The sequence below is a fragment of the Lycorma delicatula genome, chromosome 1 (assembly GCF_047948215.1).
Source record: "Lycorma delicatula isolate Av1 chromosome 1, ASM4794821v1, whole genome shotgun sequence".
In the NCBI taxonomy this organism is placed as follows: Eukaryota; Metazoa; Arthropoda; class Insecta; order Hemiptera; family Fulgoridae; genus Lycorma; species Lycorma delicatula.
The window spans coordinates 301,816,384-301,835,535 of NC_134455.1; the positions used below are offsets into that span (position 1 = coordinate 301,816,384).

General features: G+C 28.7%; 1 protein-coding gene across 1 annotated transcript in view; it reads left to right on the forward strand.

The window, feature by feature from the left end:
- The first annotated feature begins 3,216 nt into the window (after positions 1–3,216).
- The window catches only part of Fkbp12 (peptidyl-prolyl cis-trans isomerase Fkbp12), a 28,582-nt gene continuing 12,646 nt past the window's right edge, over positions 3,217–19,152 (forward strand). The window contains exons 1-2 of the mRNA XM_075380286.1: positions 3,217–3,396; positions 6,921–6,968. Of these exons, the coding sequence (XP_075236401.1) occupies positions 3,360–3,396; positions 6,921–6,968 (85 nt within the window). The 5' untranslated portion in view covers positions 3,217–3,359. The remainder of the gene's footprint in view (positions 3,397–6,920; positions 6,969–19,152) is intronic.

The following is a 19,152-nucleotide window of genomic DNA, read 5'->3' on the forward strand; positions in this document are numbered from 1 at the left end:
TTGACACAAAAATAATTCATTTAATCCTACATCAAGCTTCAATAGCATTTGTATTGCGTAACTTTTGCAAATTCTGAGATGATTTTCTCTAAGCGGATGGAGGATTTAGTAAGTTAAAAAATCTTTGAACAATCAGCCTAGGAATGTTATGTTTCTTATATAATAGATCTCAAACTGTGAAATTATTTCCAGTCATAGGTAAATCAGCAATAAGATCCTTAGCCTTGTCAGTATTTTTCTGTTATCACCCCCCTCAATTTTCATTTTTATAATATTTTTCATTATAAATCATTGGGAAAATACTTAAAATATGATATTCACTTCATTTTGGGATGGAGAAATAATTTTTTATTATTTGGGGGAATCACAGAAAACACCCCAGCATTGTTTAGAAATTTATAGCATTGTTTATTTATAGCATTGTATAGTTATGATTCAAAATATTACACACTGGAAGAACTATCTGCAGATTCCTTATTGAAAAATGCTCACAAAATAGGTGGTGAATGAAAAAATGGGTTAATTTAGTCAAGGTTATTATTTAAATAATCAAAACAATACTGTTAATTAGTCAAGTTAGCAAGCGTAGGTTAAATTTGGTTAGATTATATTTAGAAAATAAATAAATGGTTATATCGGATTATTTCTCCAACCTGGTTATAATTATTATCAATTTCCTGTTACTTTGAGTTATTTCCAGATGAACAACTTGCAAACTTTTGGGGGAGAAACAAAAAAAATACCTGTTTTTCTGATCAAAAGTTGATTTCTACAATTAAAAATGCATTTCTCCACTGAAATTGACGTTGATAATTTCATGCAAATATAAGTGAATTGGATAAAAAAAGGTGAATAACAGAAAAATACCCACCTTGTTTATCAACAAGTTCACTAAAATGAAACAATATTAAAGAGTAATAAATAAAATATTAACATTTAATATTCATCCAGTGAACTGTAATCACACACACACACACACACACACACACACACACACACACACACACACACACACACACACACACACACACACACACACACACACACACACACACACACGCACACACACACACACGCACACACACACACACACACACACGCGCACACACACACACACACACACACACACACACACACACACACACACACACACACACACACACACACACACAAATTCTCTCTCTCCCTCTCTCTCTTTCACACATGTGCGCACGCACACACAGAGTGGATGCCTGTCCAAACACATACACATAATACTCAACAAAACTTAACTTATAAATTTGTTCTTCCTCATGTACAAACAATAGAAAAAGGTTAACTAAAAGTTTTTCTCTTGTTTTTAATGTACAAATTAAATAGTTTATGAAATATGCACCAATAAACACATATTCCATACCTTGATGTATCCAATTAGTAAACATACTGTTCATTAATCAAGCAATATTGTTTACAAAGTAGTATGTAATCAGACACTATTACTTTCTTCTTTTCATTCAAGTACATATGTTCCCTTTAAACCCCTATGTATCAATTCTTCTTTATTTTCTAATACAGAGAATTTCATTACTTTTCTATACATCTGTCTTACTTGAAATTTCTCTCTTTTCTTTTGATACATTACTAATTTTCCTTTGCAGCTCTACATTCTCTTTTCATTGCCATCAGAAAAAAAAAGTTACAGAAAGACAGAGAACAGGTGCAACAATTACTCCCATAACATGCTGATTAAATTTTTAAGCATGGTCTACTCATTATACTGTGTAACTTTTACAGGAATGGTCTCTAACTTAAATAAGCAGATTATTCGACCCATTAATTCATAACAAAAATTTTAAGCAAGAAAGCATCTACCAGAGTAATTAAGCTCATTTCCTGGACTATACTTCTATCAAGTCTTTTATAGATACAATAGCAAGATATCTTTTATATCTTTTAAGCAAGATATGAAATCATACAAAGTTTTAAAACTTAAATTTTCCATCTCAGTCAGCAAACTACACTTTTAAACTGAGTAGAACAATATCATATGAAACTCATGCACATAAGTTTATATATATATATATTTTTTTTTTTTTTTTTTAATTTAAACAATATTTCCTTATGATCAGTACATAAACTGTAGAATTAATATATATATCATGTTAATAATATTACATATGAAATTTCACACCTAGCAAATAAGAATTACATCAGCATGACAAATGCTTAGTTTTCATATTCCTCATAGACAATCTGATGAAAACTCTAATCAGAGCAATATCACAAAAAAAATTTAGTTACTATTTATGTATGACACAGATGCATCTGTAATGATGAAGATAAACTAGTACAGAATAAAATTCCAAATTTAAGGAAATTAATTGAAAAATGTTTGATTATTCAGGTAACATTACATAAGTAAGCATTATAATTTAGTTTTATCCAATTAGCAATATTAAACAAAAACAAAAAATCATCAAAAGAATTTAAGTATTTTATTGGAACTAAAAAAGTTAAAATTACGTAATTTACCATACTGAAAAATGTTAATAGGATATTTTACGTCTTTTACAAATTATATACCAGCAGAAAACAACGTAAATGATGACAATGATAGTAGCATTAAGTGTTATCAGATAACAGCACCTTCAAACACTACGGTAAAATGTAATGTTAATTAATACAAAAGTGTTCTTTTTAACTCTAACACGAAATATAAATAACTGTATTTTTTTGAAATATTTCGGTAATACGAAATTTTTGATAATTTACCACAACAGCATTTGTTAAAACATATTTTTATTAATTTTGAACCATTAATGCAAATAAGTTATATATAAAACAATATAGTCATCACAGAGGATAAAGAAATGTACACTACAATCCAACTTAACAATAGAAAATAATAAGTATAATGCATTACGAAGTTTCTTCTTCGTATTGAAAATTTTCGGTTTCTAAAAATATATTTTTTAACAGACACCTCAGTTACTTGCAGTTTTAAACTATTCATTGTTTAAATGAAGTGAATGGAAATTTTAGTTTACTTTGAAGAGAAAAGGCACTTTATATATTTGCCGCATTTTCAAATGAACGAGTAATGACGTTCTCAAATTATTTTAAATCTTCTGTTTCGTTATTCTGTAATACATCAGAAGTTAAAATTCTCTGTACGTTCTATTCATCAACTTATAGCTTTGCAACTTCGTACTGATTATATTTAGATCTCATACTGACCTCTTTGCATTTAAAGGGAGGCTGCTGGAGGTAGCCATATTGCCTGCCGAGCGGCTGTTGAGTTGTTAGTGTTACTTATTTTACTTTTTCCTGTTTACAAAAAGTCTGTTCTAGTATATTTATTAATTATATATTACTTCAAAATGGGCGTAGAAGTCGAGGTCCTTCAAGAAGGAGATGGTAAGTTTCAGTTATTAACTATTGCTATTTTTAAAAAGACAATGTAAGAAGCACCTTATTTACACATAAGTTAGTTTTTAATCATAAGAAGTACAATTAAATGTGAAATTTTCTTCGTTTAAGAAGATTTGTGTTGTTTGACATTTGTTGGAATAAATTTGTTATGCATCTTTCGATCAGGTTTTCTTAAACCCTGGGATGCCGGTTTAACGATTTCTAAGGTTGTGGTGAATTAATGAATTAAACTGCGTGCTACTTAGCGGTCGAATTAGAAAATTAATGATTTTATTACTTATTACTAGATGAATCCTATTTCAGTTTAACTTTTGTTCCATTCTAATTTAAATTTATGCAAAATATTTAACTAGTGTGCTGTTTAGTTTTGCTTAAGTGCTCCACGTTTCGGCGATCTGTATGAAAAATTTTCAAAATTCCTTCTTTGAATGTACGTTGTGATTGTAAATATGAAGCTGAATCAGAAATCAGAATATCCCCGTTTTGTGTACCTGTTTTTAATTGTAAAACATTAAAAAAATAATTTATATTAAGTAAAACTAAACATTCCACAAAGCAGGACAAGAGTTACTTGTATTAAGCTTATATTTTATTAAATGTAATGACTAGGCAATACTGCGTTGCAGGCATGCATACCTGAACAGATGAGAGCAGCAGCTGTAGATTGTAACTGTTCAATCTATATCTGATAAATATTTTTTTTGTCATCAGGATAACTGATAAAATAGAAAATATATTAACTCAATTGTCCCTGTAATTATGTATTATAATATCTCTGTTATCAGCTAAAGGTGATTGAATTAATCAAAATTCTCTATAACTATGGACTAGATGATTTGTAAAGAACGTCATCAAAATGTTTTGAAAACTGAAATTTATCAGATACATTGTTTAGCCAAGAAGTATTTAACTAGGTATAAAACATATCTGTAGACTTAAAATGTTATACTTGTAATGATTTTATAAATATTTATTTTATTAATTTTTCAACAAATTGTATTAAAACTATAACTACAGTCATTAAGTATAAATTGAATTAAAGTTAATAATAAAGTAATCTTAAGATCAACAGTAGAATATCGTTTCTTGAAAAATACAGAAGAAACAAAACAGCAACAGACCTGTGCCAGGAGTGACCAAGTTACAAATTTTGGAAGATGTATGACTACCACCTTAGTTTATTAATTATAGACATAACAAATAAGGTTTCATTAATTTTGATTTCAACTTGAGTGTACAAAATTTGAAAATTTTTTTAAGTGATAACTTGCTAGCTATAAACTTGCAACTACTTTGCTATTAATTTGTGAATTCTAGTATCAAAATTAAGAAAAAATGCTCATTTTCCTTCTGTCTGACATTTTTATAAAGAGAAATTTTTATCAAGGTCAGATTGAAAAATTATTAAAGTATTCAGTACACATGTTTACATAAGCTTTCTCCAATGAATAAACAAATTAATAATTACAGCCACATAAATTTTCTAATCTTTTATGCTTTTGTGATTTAATAGCTAAATTTTAAGCTTTTAATTGTAAACAAAAGTAATACCTTACTTTGTAAATTGAATGACAAACAACAGTTATTTTAAATTGATGGAATAATTTTTAGCTGGATTTTATCTTCATATCTCATTTTAATACCACAAACTATGATAAAAGTTTGTGGTTTTTATTAGAAACTGTTTATTTGAAAATATAATGAAACTGTGAACATGATTAAAACTGAACACAATTCTCCTTGGAAGGGCCTTTTTTTTTTGTCTTATTGAATGTGGTGGTCTGCAATTACATTTCTGAAATCTTTCTTTATAGATTTTTCAATGATAAAATGATATTTTTTTAAAGATTTATCCAAACTAATTTAATTGGTATTTTATGAAATGAAATGCCCATAACAGAAGTAAACTTTTTAGTTAGGAATACCTTACCTTTAGAAAAAACAAATCGAACTATCTGTGTGTTATGAGTTGAAGATTTTTATATGTAACTGGAAAGGGAACTTACTTAAAATTGCAAAAAAAACTTGACGCATTGACAAATTTAATTTAAAGTCTAAAAATTATCATTCTAGTTAATTATTAGTTATCATTCCAGTTGGCAGTGTATTGTGTTGAAGTTTTCTATCTGTTTAGGGATTTATGTATCTGGATCCCATGAAAGTCTACTTTTGGTATTAGTTTTTTAGGTTTTCTGTTGCTGTGTTTGGTGGTTATTTTGTTATTTGAGATTATCATTCCAGTTGTCAGTGTTGTATTCAAGTTTTGTAGTTTTCTAAATTTTTAAGTTTTTTTTTATGTATTTTAGAATTCTGTACAGACTGATGTGAGATCCTGTAAAAGTCTACTTTGGTTTGTTTGTTTTTTTAGGTTTTCTTTTACTGTGTTTGGTGGTTATTTTATTATTTGAAAAATATATTTAACACTACATGTAGTTAAAATTAGTCATTCAAAGTTAATTACAAAAGGTTTGGCTCTATATTACTTACATTACATAACTTCTTAGTAATTTATAATCTACTAAATAAATAGACTTGATAAAATGCTACTAAATAGACTGTATAAATAAAATTCAGCCTTTAACCCCTTACTGGTTTTTGACGATATAACTAAATGACGATAAAAATTGCCCTTGATGAAACAACTCTTCATCCATTTTTTTGCTGAAAAGTCCCTCTGACAAAATAATTTGTCAATATGAATTGACCTATTTTATTCTGTTTTTGGATGTGTTACTGCAATGTGTGCGAGTCCAGTTCCATTCTTACTCTTAATTTAACAGTAAAGCTCTAGTAGCATGAGTGTTATATATTCTGTCTCTTTTCAGTTTCCTTAAGAACAACTGTTACCATGCATTTGATTTCGTTGTTTTATTATTTCTTAATTTGTGTGTGTTATATTGTTTCTTTGTGTTATTTGTTTTCTTTTATCATTTTCATATTTCACTTATTTCATGTAATTTTCAGTTATATTTTTATTTCCAACTGTTTATGTGTGTGGATGTGAGTAAACTATCTTCATGTATTATTGGAATTACTACTTACTAGTGTTGTACAATATTATTGGTGTAACAATTAGGTATCGTAAGAGTGACATTTATTAGTAAAATTACATAAGCAGGTCCTTAAATAAGTTAAGGGGTTAAATGTCATTCATAGTAACCCATAATTAACTATTTCGTAAAAGAATAGGATTTGTTAGCAAAATATCAGTGTTTAAACTTTACTGCTTACTCAGTAATGAATTTATCTATATAACTTCATAATTGATGATATACATCCAAACCGTCCAGTAAAAGATTCAGATTGGCCAGAAGTTGTTCTAATTGCGTCTATACAAACATAATCATCGTATTTCGATAATGTTCAATTAAAAAGTCTGAAAGAAATTTTTTTAGTTCTGTTTAAACTGGAATGTATGAAGAAAATTATTAATAAATAAATGTTTTACTCTATAATGATTTTTATGTATTTAAATAAGTGCAGAAATTTATATTTTATTTAAATTTCAGGGCAGACATACCCGAAAACTGGACAAACAGTTGTTGTACACTATACAGGTAAGAAATTTTTTTTTTAACAGAAAGAATATTGAAAGTAGTTGTTTTATTATGAATATGTGCTTTGTTTTTTAACCCCAGACTTCATTTCCAGATTACAGTGAATTAACTTAGATTTGTGTTATGTTCTATATTCTTAAGTTCAAAGTAGTGAAAATTACTCACAGATAATAAATATGACTGACATTTTATACATGAGCTCAGAAATTCATTTACCATTTATTGATGATTGCTTTTTTAATTTTGTGCTGTTTACTAAATGAACAGTTATATGATTACGTGTATACTATGGATATTTCTCAGTATTTTTATTTTCTCAATTTGCTTACTTTTAATTGCATTTCCTCAATGATTTAGAATTTTATATAATCTATATCAACAAAATTAGCTGTTTATATGTTAGTGGCATCATATGTTTTTCAAGTGGATAGATGTAGTTTGTGTTTGTAGAAAGTTCACATGTAGAAAGCATGTGAACTGCTGCGCCTTTAGTGTGAGCAGTGTAATTGTGTACTTCACAATACTTACTTTGTGTTACTGATTGATTGATGGCAGTTAAAGTGTGTAATAACTAGGATGATTTTTAAAAAAGAAATTAAATATATCCTGCCACTATTGAAACTGCTGAGTATGATTCCATGTGGTGTCTCACTATACTCAAGTACTATGGAATTTAAAATCTTTGTGTTGCAGATGAACAATGTTGCACTAAAAACCTCTGGGTCATAGCTAGTCTCTCATCCCATTGCATTTATTTCTGTAAGCTTATGTTGAGGAAAATATTTTACTTCTCATTATTTGAATAATTAAATCTATTTTAAACCATATTTGATAGGTTGTTTTTTAAGATGTTAAAGAGCACTAGGCTGATTGTTTTCAAAATATATCGTAAGGATTTGATTTCTTAATTCAGTTTATCTGATAAAATACAATGCTTCTTAAAAATATATCTCAATTTTAATTAGATGTTATAAATCATTGCCATCATTTTCATGCAAACTTTCCCATCATCATTACTTATATTGCTATCTGACATTTCTGCCTCTAAATCAGATTCTTTACACACTACTGGACTCTCAGGTTAAAACAATCAGTTAACTTCATAAATGTCAAAACATATTGAAAGTCTTTTCTTTTGTAGACGTTGGATGAAACAATACTATTTTCTGATAAACTCAATGGGTTTTGCAGTTAAATTATCAAATTTGTATATGTTAACATTCATTTTGATTGCTGTGAATCTTAGAAAAGGAAAAAGGAAGAGGTGGTTTGTTTTTTTACAGAAATTAACAAAAAAGAACTGTCTATATCCTAATATTATTAACATAACTCGAACCCCAGTAATCAGCACTTAAATCTCAGGAGTTAGCATTATTTTATTTTTATTTATCTTTTGTATTTATTTTATTTGTATATATTTTCTCTTTTATTTATTTTATGTTTTGTGTATTTTAAGAATTTTATATAAAATATGATTTGAATTATAACTCAATTACATTTCATATTTTATTTCCTTTTCTCTTTTATAAAAAAAAAAATGTTAAAATCATTCAACTGTAAATATGATTTCAAATTACGACAAAGTTTTTATCTTACCCCAAAATTTGTAGATAAAATGGCTTGAACGTTGTAGTTACTTATGAGCACAAGTGTTATGCAACTATGTTAGTCCAGTAATGCCTTACTGCACCCACAGTAAATATCCAGTATAATCACAAAATACGGTTTAGTTAATCATAATATATGGATGAGTAAACATATAACAGATGGGTGTACAGTAGCTGATATGATTTATTGTAAATTTTTTTAGGTTATTTATTTCTCACTATTCAGTAAATTTGCAAATAATAATAATAATAATTTGATTCCCTGGCATGATGTGAATTGACTTATTTTAGAACATAATGAATAAGGGCATTTGGAGTGTTGCATTTTTCTTGATAATTACACAAAACTACTCTTGCTACTAACTCCTTCATACCACAAAGACCAAATAAGGATATTTCATAGGTTTTACCTTTTGTAGCTAGCTACTCAACTTTACAACATTTAAATTTATTATAAAACGATGGCTTTTAGAAAAACATAATATTTAATATTTATTTTAAGCTGACATGACGAATCTTCTCTACCCAGACATATATTCTTTTTTATTTGCAAACATTTGAACAAATAAGATAAATGAAATTTGTGGTATTTTGGGAGTGTTAAAATACTTGAAACTTTGCAATTGTGATGCTGGTATCAAGGTTTATTGGCATAGGCTGGATGTTAATTCTCAAGTATTATCATTTACTTTTGTTACAGACAGCACAATGCCTTTGTTATATTTTTAATTTTTTTTATTCATTTAATGCAATTAAAATATGTGATAGTAACTCCCATTAGGATTTTTCTCATGATTACCTAATTTCATCTTTGAAACAACAAATGGTGTCAGAACTAGAAATACTAGTAACTCTAATAATGTTACTAGGTACAATTGACAATTAAGTTGATATGAAAATTATGTAAAAAAGAGAAATAGTGAATAAATAAACTTTATGTAAAACTGTTTGATATTTATTTATAAAATTATTTCAAGGGAAATGATTTGGGAAGTAAAGTATAATATTATCTATATATATATATATGATAGCAAATGTATGTCGGCTGGCAAAAGATTTTGTTCTGATTTTTGTGCCTTCGATAAAATTAAACCAGGCTGTAATTCTTAGAACCCAATTAAGGAGTAAATTTAGTGGTTATTATGTGAAATCAGACATCAAAGATTAAAAAATGTGAGGTAAAAGACAAAAGATTGGGCTCAAAAAATACTTATTATATTTGGTTTAAAACAACTTTTTTAAATTTATAATAAACATGTTCAAACAAAACTTATGGTATGAATGTTCATTGAAACTAAATGTAGAGTTAAGAATTTCAAAGTTTATTAAAAACAAAATGCATCAAAATATGAAAGCTGTTAATGGGGTACTAAATGAAATAAAAATGTTCAGTATTAAAAAAAAAAGTATGCTACCTAAGCATTTGTGAACCTATGAACTTTCTGACAAAAGTTGCCTATTCCCCACTAATTTCCAAAACATGCCATTACTATCTTAGTCTTCCATGGTGGTATGTCAAGCCCTAGTTTTTGGATAACTTTTTTGCATTTTGTTTATAACTTAACTAACTGAATTGCTGATACTAATAGCATAGCTAAAATTTTATTACAAGCATTTTTTCTTTTTATTAAAATATAATGGTATGAGGGCTGTCCAGAAAGTAACTTATGTTTTGAAATAAAAAACCAACCAAGTAAAAAAAATAAATTTTATTATATACATATGAAAGGGACAATCTTAACTATTTTCCTACATAGTCGCCACTTAAATTGAGGCACTTATAACAATGCACGAGCTTTTAAATCCTTCTCTGTAGAAATCTGCCACCTTCGATTTTTGGCATCTGTATTGCACAAAATATGTGATAACCAAGCTTCCCAGATACAATTTCTTGCAGTAAACTTGGTGAAATTTGGGGGAAATGAAGTGAGAGTTCCATAAGCGGTGATTTTCACAAATTTTATTGTTGATTTTCATCATCAGTCACAAGGCTAGGCTGACCGCTGCACTCCTCTCTATGAACATTGGTGCAGCCATTTTTAAAACTGAATGTACTACTGCCTCACTCCACCTTCATTCATTATTCCATCTCCATACATCTCACAAAGTTGCTGAATTTCAATTTGTTTGAGGTTTTTTGCCAGTAAAGGGTAATCGCTGAACACATTTCACAACTCACAGGATTTTCTATTGAAGCGCACATTTCAATAATTTACAACAAACAAAATAGAAAAATCATAGTTCACAGGCTATGACAGCTTGATGCATATTGAGTTCAGAAATGTTTTGACGCCAAGATTGTGACTATCTTCACCCATCTCCACACTAGGCACAGGTGTAAGTTACTTTCTGGACCACCTCTTAATTTACATTGAATATTCATCAGATTGAGTTGAACCCATAGTAAATGCTGAATTTTAAAATAATTAACAACGTATTTAAAAATGGTAAAATTGCCACTTATAAAAAGTGTTGTGTGATATTAGTGTTTATGGAAGTTTAAACAATATTTAGTAAGTATTAATGATTAAATTGTATCAATTCAGTAAGTTAATTAGTAATTATACATTTTCAAGGTTTTAAAATTTTAAATGCCTGTGTAATAATTGCTTTGTACTATTATTTTTATGCTTTTGACAAAGTTTTAAAATTTATGTAACACATTTAGGTTAGGAAATGTTTAAAAAACATTCTACTTTATTTTTCAGTAATACTTTGTATGAACACCTTGAAAAAGTTTTTAATGTAATTGAAAATTATATTTGCGTTAATTTTCTTTTTTGTTTTGTAATGGAGTATTATATTTTTTTGTAATTTATTTCATTAGTGATGACATTAAATATAAGCAGCTAGTGATTCATCCAGTAATAAATTATTTCATTAAATATATTTATTTAGATGAAATGATATAAAGCCCAAAGTTCCTAAGTATTAATTTTAATATTAAAATTAGTTTAATATTAATTAAGTTCCTAATTAATGTTAATAAAGGAAAAAAAAGAATTATAATGATTAATTATGAAAAAAACATAGGCTATTAATTGTGAAATGAAATATAGATATTGAATTTTTATAAGTGCATCCAAAAATTTCCTGTACCATAAAATTTTTGCTGACTAAAGATTGAATTCAGGCTTCATAAATAGCATAAAAAATGTTGATATACATTTTAAATTCATCTATCAACCCCTTAGCATCCTTTTGAACAGTTCACATGTTAAATGCAAAACCTTGGTCAAGTATTAACTCATTTCAAAAGTCTAATTTAGTAAAGATCTTATCCATGAACAAGATTGCAAACTAGTTAAATATACTGATAGCATGCATCCATAAAATACAACATGGAGAAAATTTCAAAAGCCTTAATCTCTTAACAGATTAATTGGGGGCTAGACTTTATTCAGTCTTTTGAGGTCTATTTCAACTGTTCTATTTATCCATTGGGTTTTTCACAGTAATGTTTTATTACCATTACTATACCGCTGTACATGCTACCCATAAAATGTTGGTTCTGGAAGAAAAGCAACTATTGTTGTATTCATTGAGCAATTGTTATTAATAGAATTCTTGGTTGTTTTCACGGGTGTAGAGAAGAAAATTCATAAATGTAAACATCTAATAAGACAACATAACATTTCAGTCAGCATAAGTATTAATTTTTTTTCATGCAGGCCTATCAGATGCCCTGAAGAGAGGGATGTCTGAATAATCAATCATATGATGGATTAAGTGGACACTTGTTCCTATTAGTGGTGGTAAAACTATAGACCTGACTGTGCAGTATATGCATATTGTAAACCTGTACTGTCTGCCAGGTACTGTAGAGCCATACACGGTGCATGTTCTAGAACCAACTTGTTAATTAGTAGTCCAAGGCTTTATACTTGAATAACCATTTTAAAATTACTTTAAGTTTGGATGGTTACATGGTTTTTTTTTATCGTTTTCAAAGGACAAACATATGTTTATTATTAAGACTTATTGCACGTATAAATCTTACAAATGAGCAAGAAGATGAGTTTCGGATAAAATTTTCCAATTCTTAAGTTCATAATAAGTTGCCAGTATTGCATTTAATAAATTTTGTGAGACTGGAGCGTACTAATTGGAAAAGCACAGGTCTTCTACTGTTAACAGGGATGGTCAACCTGAAGTTCTGGAGGATGTGAAAGAACGCTTACTCAGCAAGTTATCTTCACAGCCTGGGCTTTCACATCTTTCTGGGCTACTAAAAAATTGTAACTGCATGCTCATCGCATTGTGTCATTCAAGAACTGAAAGAATTCAACCACAGAAAATGTTTACAGTATTGTGGGTATTGTTCTCTAACTATATTGAAATTTTGAATCATGTTTACCATTTGGGTGGTTACATTAACAGCCAAAATTGCTGAATATGGAGCTCGAAAAATCTCTCAAATGTTTAATGAACGATCATTACACCCATAGGGGTGTGTTTGATCTCCCTGTGTTGTGTAATAGGGCCTTTATTTTTTGACAAATCTGTAGAGTGGTTTGTTGAACAGTTTAATGAAACGCTGGATATGTTACCAAAATGTTTTTGGCAACTTTTTGATATTAAAAGTATTGTTGCCTCCAAGTTCCCCAGTTCTTAACACCAGCAGATGTTTTCCTTTGGGGGTATATGTGTAGTTTTTAAAAACAGTCCTCATGTACTTACTTGATGTAGGCTATTATTGAGCCTTCATAAATAAGGCTCAATAAAAAAAATAAATTCACTTCAAAAAAGGGGTTGCATCCTTTTTGAAACTCATTATATATTAACATTGCTTTAAGATTCTAGCAACATTTTAAAAAGCAACATGTTTAATTTTAAAAGGTTGCAAGTATATTTCACTTCAATTGGGCTATTTTGTATGTATTGTTTATTTTTTTTCTTATTCTATTTGTAACTGTATTATTAGTTGTAAAAGAAGTATAATTTTTTTTGTTATATATTGAGAAAATATTGATTTCACCATATTCTCTGGTGTTTGTACCACTTCATTAATGTTTTTCTTTTTTAATACGTATAACTTACATTTGATGAAGTGATGAACTGCAGAGGGTGGGTGAAATTTTTCCCCCCTCATTCAATAACAAATCCTCATTGAATGAGGGAGGGAAAGCATACTTGGAGCAACCAAGAAATTGTTTGATTAGTGCATCCATAATAATTCAAATCTTATCTGAAAGTTTCATAATTTTCTTACTAAACTCAATTATGTATTTAATCTTCTAGGGTTAAAGAAGACTTAAAAAATTAAATTATCAAAGAAATTTATTTTAAAAAAGGTACAAATATGTCTATGCAATTGAAAATTTGCTTACAATGTACTTAAAAATATGTTTGTATACATAAAACAAAGTTTTTATTTATTTTTGGACGAATTAGTCCCTAATGTCTTTTTGAACATGATTTTTTTGCAGAAGCCATTTCAAAGTGACTTGTGTTCAGAGGTAAAAGTTTCTTTGGGAATGTTAGGAATAAATTTCAAGCCGTATCAGACAGTTTGAAATACTTCCATTACTTTTACTACTACTCCAGTATGCCCTGATCAACCACAATTAAGTTCTGGTTCATGTAAAAATTGTTTGAATTATCATTTATTTATCTTAATGAAATGTTTCCGTATTTCTTAATCTCTTCCACAGACAGCTTTACTGGGTTCAGCTTACTGGGCAAGACATCATTCTCCCATACTTGGGTAATGTGCTTATAATATACTAATTTTTCTTTAAATTCATTTTCAAATCCAAGGTCAGGTGCTTGAGAATATTTTTTTGTAATGAAGTAACAAACTTTCTAATTATTAATTACTCCTTGGTCCACGGGTTGAAATTTGGTGGGAAGAAAATGACCTTAACATTAGTCAATTTTTGTTCAACTGAACTAGGATGGGTCTGGTTGTTGTTAAGAGTACTTTTCTAATTGGTTCGATCATCAGTTATCACATTTTTACTTTTCAAGAATTTCAAGTGATTTCAAGTAATTAATTTCAAGTGATTTCATGCCATTGAATACTTTTGCTATCACAAGAAGTTTTAATGCTTATCTGGAGGAAAGCATTTTCCTCCAAAATATTTATAGTTTTTGAAAGCAGAGTTTTATTGGGCAAATTTTTGAGGAAAAAACAGCAGTTTTATCCATGAAACATATTGTCAGCCTCATATTCTTTTAAAATCGTTTTCAGAAATGTATTTTGCCATGTCCACTTTCACCTGATGTTATCTTTTCTTGAATACCATGTCACTTTGAATTTACTGAGCCACCCAGAGCTGGCTTGGAAGGAGATTTCAAAATTTGTAGTGAATATAATGAACTAGCCGACCAAGCTAATGTTTCTTATCTATTCACCTACTGCTGTAGAAAAGTAATGTTTAGAAATTTGAACTTAAAGTGAGATAGTGTTGATCTTCTTAACATATTTTGAAATTACAATTTCTGACTGCAAATTAAATAGAAAAACTGCTATACTGCCAAACAGATGTAATGCAAATTTACCATATCCTTCAGTATAAAAGATTCAATTATAAAGCGAACATCTCAGATTCCTGAAAAAATTTTAATAAATAATCTGAACTTCATTAGAAAAACAGTTTCTGTATATTAAATAAAATTTTTGCATAAAAAAAATCACAACCTATGCAGTTCAAAAATGCACATGAATTTTGTTCATAAGAAGGAATATAAATTAACTAAAAAAAACTAAGTCCTGAAGGGGGGTTATTTACAAAAAAGTAATAAAGACCAGTGAGGTCGTATGTTTGTACTTAGCTTCAGTTCTGACTCCCTTTCCAAACTTGGAGCGAGATTTTTACTTTAAATTCTGTTTAACTTTGGATTTGTTAAGAGTGAATATGGCCCAGAAATTGAAATCTTTAAGTTTGAAAGAGAAGTTCATTTTAATAAAAGATTGAGAAAACAGGATTAAAAATAGACTTGGAAAAAAGTATGAAATTTCAAGCTAGTTTCAACATGATTCGGTTAGTAAAATGTTTGAAAGTGTTGGAGGGGGATAAGAAACAATTTAAATACTTAAAATTTGACAAGATCGATGAAGCAGTAATGGGTAAAGATCATACGATACAAGAATGTGCCTGTGACTTCTTGGCCCCTCATTAAATAGTTTAAATTTCTAAACTTTACTTTTCCACCACAGTAGGTGAATAGACAGGAAACATTAGCTTTGATCGGCTAGTTCACTAAAATTTATTTTTTTCTGTTACCTCAAAAGCAGGATTTACAAAATTATGTTATGAAATGTGGACAAACGCTAATTATGTATGTAAATGAAGAGGCACAGTTAGTCTGTTATGGTTGAGAATGTATTAGGTTATTACTGTTGCAGTAGGCAACAGTAATGCTTTAACAGCCATGCTTTTGAATGAAAACATTTTAAATATTTGCTTTAGAAATACTCAGATTTGGGTAACTTTTAAATTACTATATTCTATTGTAATTGTCACACATTTAAAGTGCCTGAATTAACAAGAACTAGTCCAGTCATGATGTTAACTGCAGTCAATCTTAATTGCGAATAGAATTAAGGTACAGTTGTAAAGCTGAACTACAGAGTACATTTGGCTGAGTGAAGGAAGGAACAGGAAACCATTTCAAATCATATACCCTCAATACTGGCTGTGCTAACTGAGCTTGGTCAGGTTGCCTATATATTTGTTTTTATGGCAAATTTTTATAGCAAATTACTTAACCCATAAAATGAATTTAGTGTAAGATTAAGTATTTGACAAACTGTCATAATTTTAACAGAATATTAAGGATAACCTCAGAAACCCTGATTAAAAATAAAGAAGTTTCACCATATTTTGTGTAATTTTTCTGGCCCGATTTTAAAATTACAAGTCAGTCTAGGACGTTTTTAATTATTTGATTAGTTTGAGTTTTGTTGAAAGTAAAAGTGTAACATTTAATTTTTACAGTTTTATTTTTGTAAATAGGAACATTAAAATAAAATTTTGCTCAATGAGTTTTTTACCTTACCATTTGCAAGATGAAATTCTTTCCCAAAAGGATACTCTGATAAAAACTTTTTCAGAATTTCTTTACACCAGTAACCTTTATAAAATCTTAGTTTTCTATATCTGTGCTGGCCTTTGAGTTTCTGAATACAAAACTATTGAATTTGTGTACAAAAATTTTTATTTTACCTTTCTATTTATTCATAAATTATTTTCCTGTATAAATTTTGATATTTTTACTTACTAAGATCAGATTTAAATGGAAATATCCATTTTGACTACTTTTGGTGTGACATCTGTATATAAGTACGTATGTATGTATCATGCGCAAATCAAAAACGATCAGCCATAAGATGTTGAAACGTTGGATTTAGGATTGTTACAACAGTCATGGTAGTGCAGTTCCCCTTTTGATTGCAGTCGACTGAACCAAAAGTATGCAAAAAAGCCCAAAATCCCCAAAAATGTGGATTTTAGACTTTTTTCTAACTGCAGTAATAAGCCCTCATTGAGAGCTTTTCAATCATGTATCATAAGGGTACTTATTTTTATTGTTTCAGAATTATAGACACATAAAATTTTAATTAAATATTTGGTTCTTACAAGGGGAAGAGACATCGGTTCAAATCAGACTTTAACTTTTTAAATTTAAATATATTGATTTAATAATTATTAACCCATGGTAGTAAAATCATTTTTACAATAAATAATTCAATTATAATAAAGTTATTAGTGAAATAAAATTTTAGGTACTTTTAAAAATGTGTATATGTAATAATCTGATTATTTCTGGATTTTCTAGTATAATTTTTATTTAATTTTATATACATTAAAGTTAACTACGCAGTGATTGAAAAATAGACCCTCACAAGAACAACATATACATTAAGGTATCTTTTTTATCTTAAATTGCAAAAATTAAAATATCTTTTAGTTCATTACCATCTGATACTGTCAGACAATATTATTCTCCCTAAGTCGGAGTTGATCATCATTTCATTGATTTGTATCATTTAATCACCCTTTGGTTTGATATAATTCTTCTGATCTTAATTTGTGTACACACTCTAGTTTTCAAATTTTCTCTTTATATTCATCATCCTCTGTTAATTTTATTCCTCTCTTCTTTTTTTTCAGATATATTCATGATATCTTTCTTTTTCGTGTATGATTTTCTTTTTCATTTTTGATTATTCACCAAATAATTCAATAATAAAAACTGAACATTTTACACCGTAAGGTTGAAATAAAAATTTGAATCAGTATACAGCAGTCATGAAGATATGAATAATATTGATCTAGTAATAAAGGGACTTTTACTCAATCCTAATATTTCAGCAATTGTCCAGTTTATTAAATACTTGGAGGATCGTACCTCACTTATATGCATCTGTCCATGAGAGAGAAGAAAATTTTTGTATACCCTTTGGCATACCTTTTCATGAGAGGGAAAGATCAACTGCATTCATTGAATTATTGTAATCTATAACTGCTTGGTGCTTTTGGATTGGGGTTTCGGTTTTCCTGTAAGTTTTTTGTGCACATGTCATATTGACTTCTGAATGGATAGCAGATAAAACATTTACTTCTTTTTTATCCATCCACTTCAGAGGCATGAGTTTGTGTGAAAATAAAATAACTGTCTTTTCCTGTTTAGTTTTGATTTTTTGAATTTGTCTGGTATATTTCGTCTAGTAGATCTAACTGTCCTTACTGTGATTGTGTCCCTTTCAGTTAGCCTTAAAATTATGAAGTGTACCAGTTATCCAGATATGGTTGTACGAGATCCATAACAGCTCCACTAGAAGAAATTTCTTTATTGGCTGGCTCAGGTTTCTTAACTGTATAAATATCACCTGAACAGTACCCACTATTTGACTTCCAAATTTTGTAGAACTTTATTCCAAAACTTGCCCTTTTTTGGGGATTGAATTGGATGTAGTAGAGTCTGCTTCATTTCATGAGGCTTTCGACAGTAATAAAAATTTTTGAAATTTTGTTTTAGATGATCAATAAAATGTTGCAATTTGTTTAGATGGTCGGTTTGCAAAGTCAGAATTTTCATTGTTTGCAAAGTGAAGTAATTTAGAGATAAGTAAGAATCTTCTATAAAGCGTAACTTCAGAAAATAAAGCAACTAATATATAAAATAAAGGAAGTGTTGGCTTTTTCACCTGTGCTATGAGAATATGTAACGAAAAATATGCTTGAATTTCATCAGATGTAGTGGGAAACAAAGTACTGTTAATTTTGAATTAAGATACTTTTGATAGAAATCTGTTGGATATTTGTTTCTACTGCTATGTCATCCCAAAAAGAAACATGAACCATTTTTTGTGCATATCTAAGGGAGTTGTCTATGAACCCTTGGGTTGATGCCACTAGAATCAGAAAATGGTATTTTGGAAGTTGCATCCTCATTTATTCCCAATTTTCACTTTTCTTCTTTCTGTTTTTTTTTTTATTAGCAAAATTCACTTTATGCTGCAACTTCACTGGCACTCATTTCAAGACCTCACAGTCTTCATTATTAGAACTTTTATCAGAATCACTTTTTTTTTAAATGTCACTTTCTGATACATCACTGTCACTTTA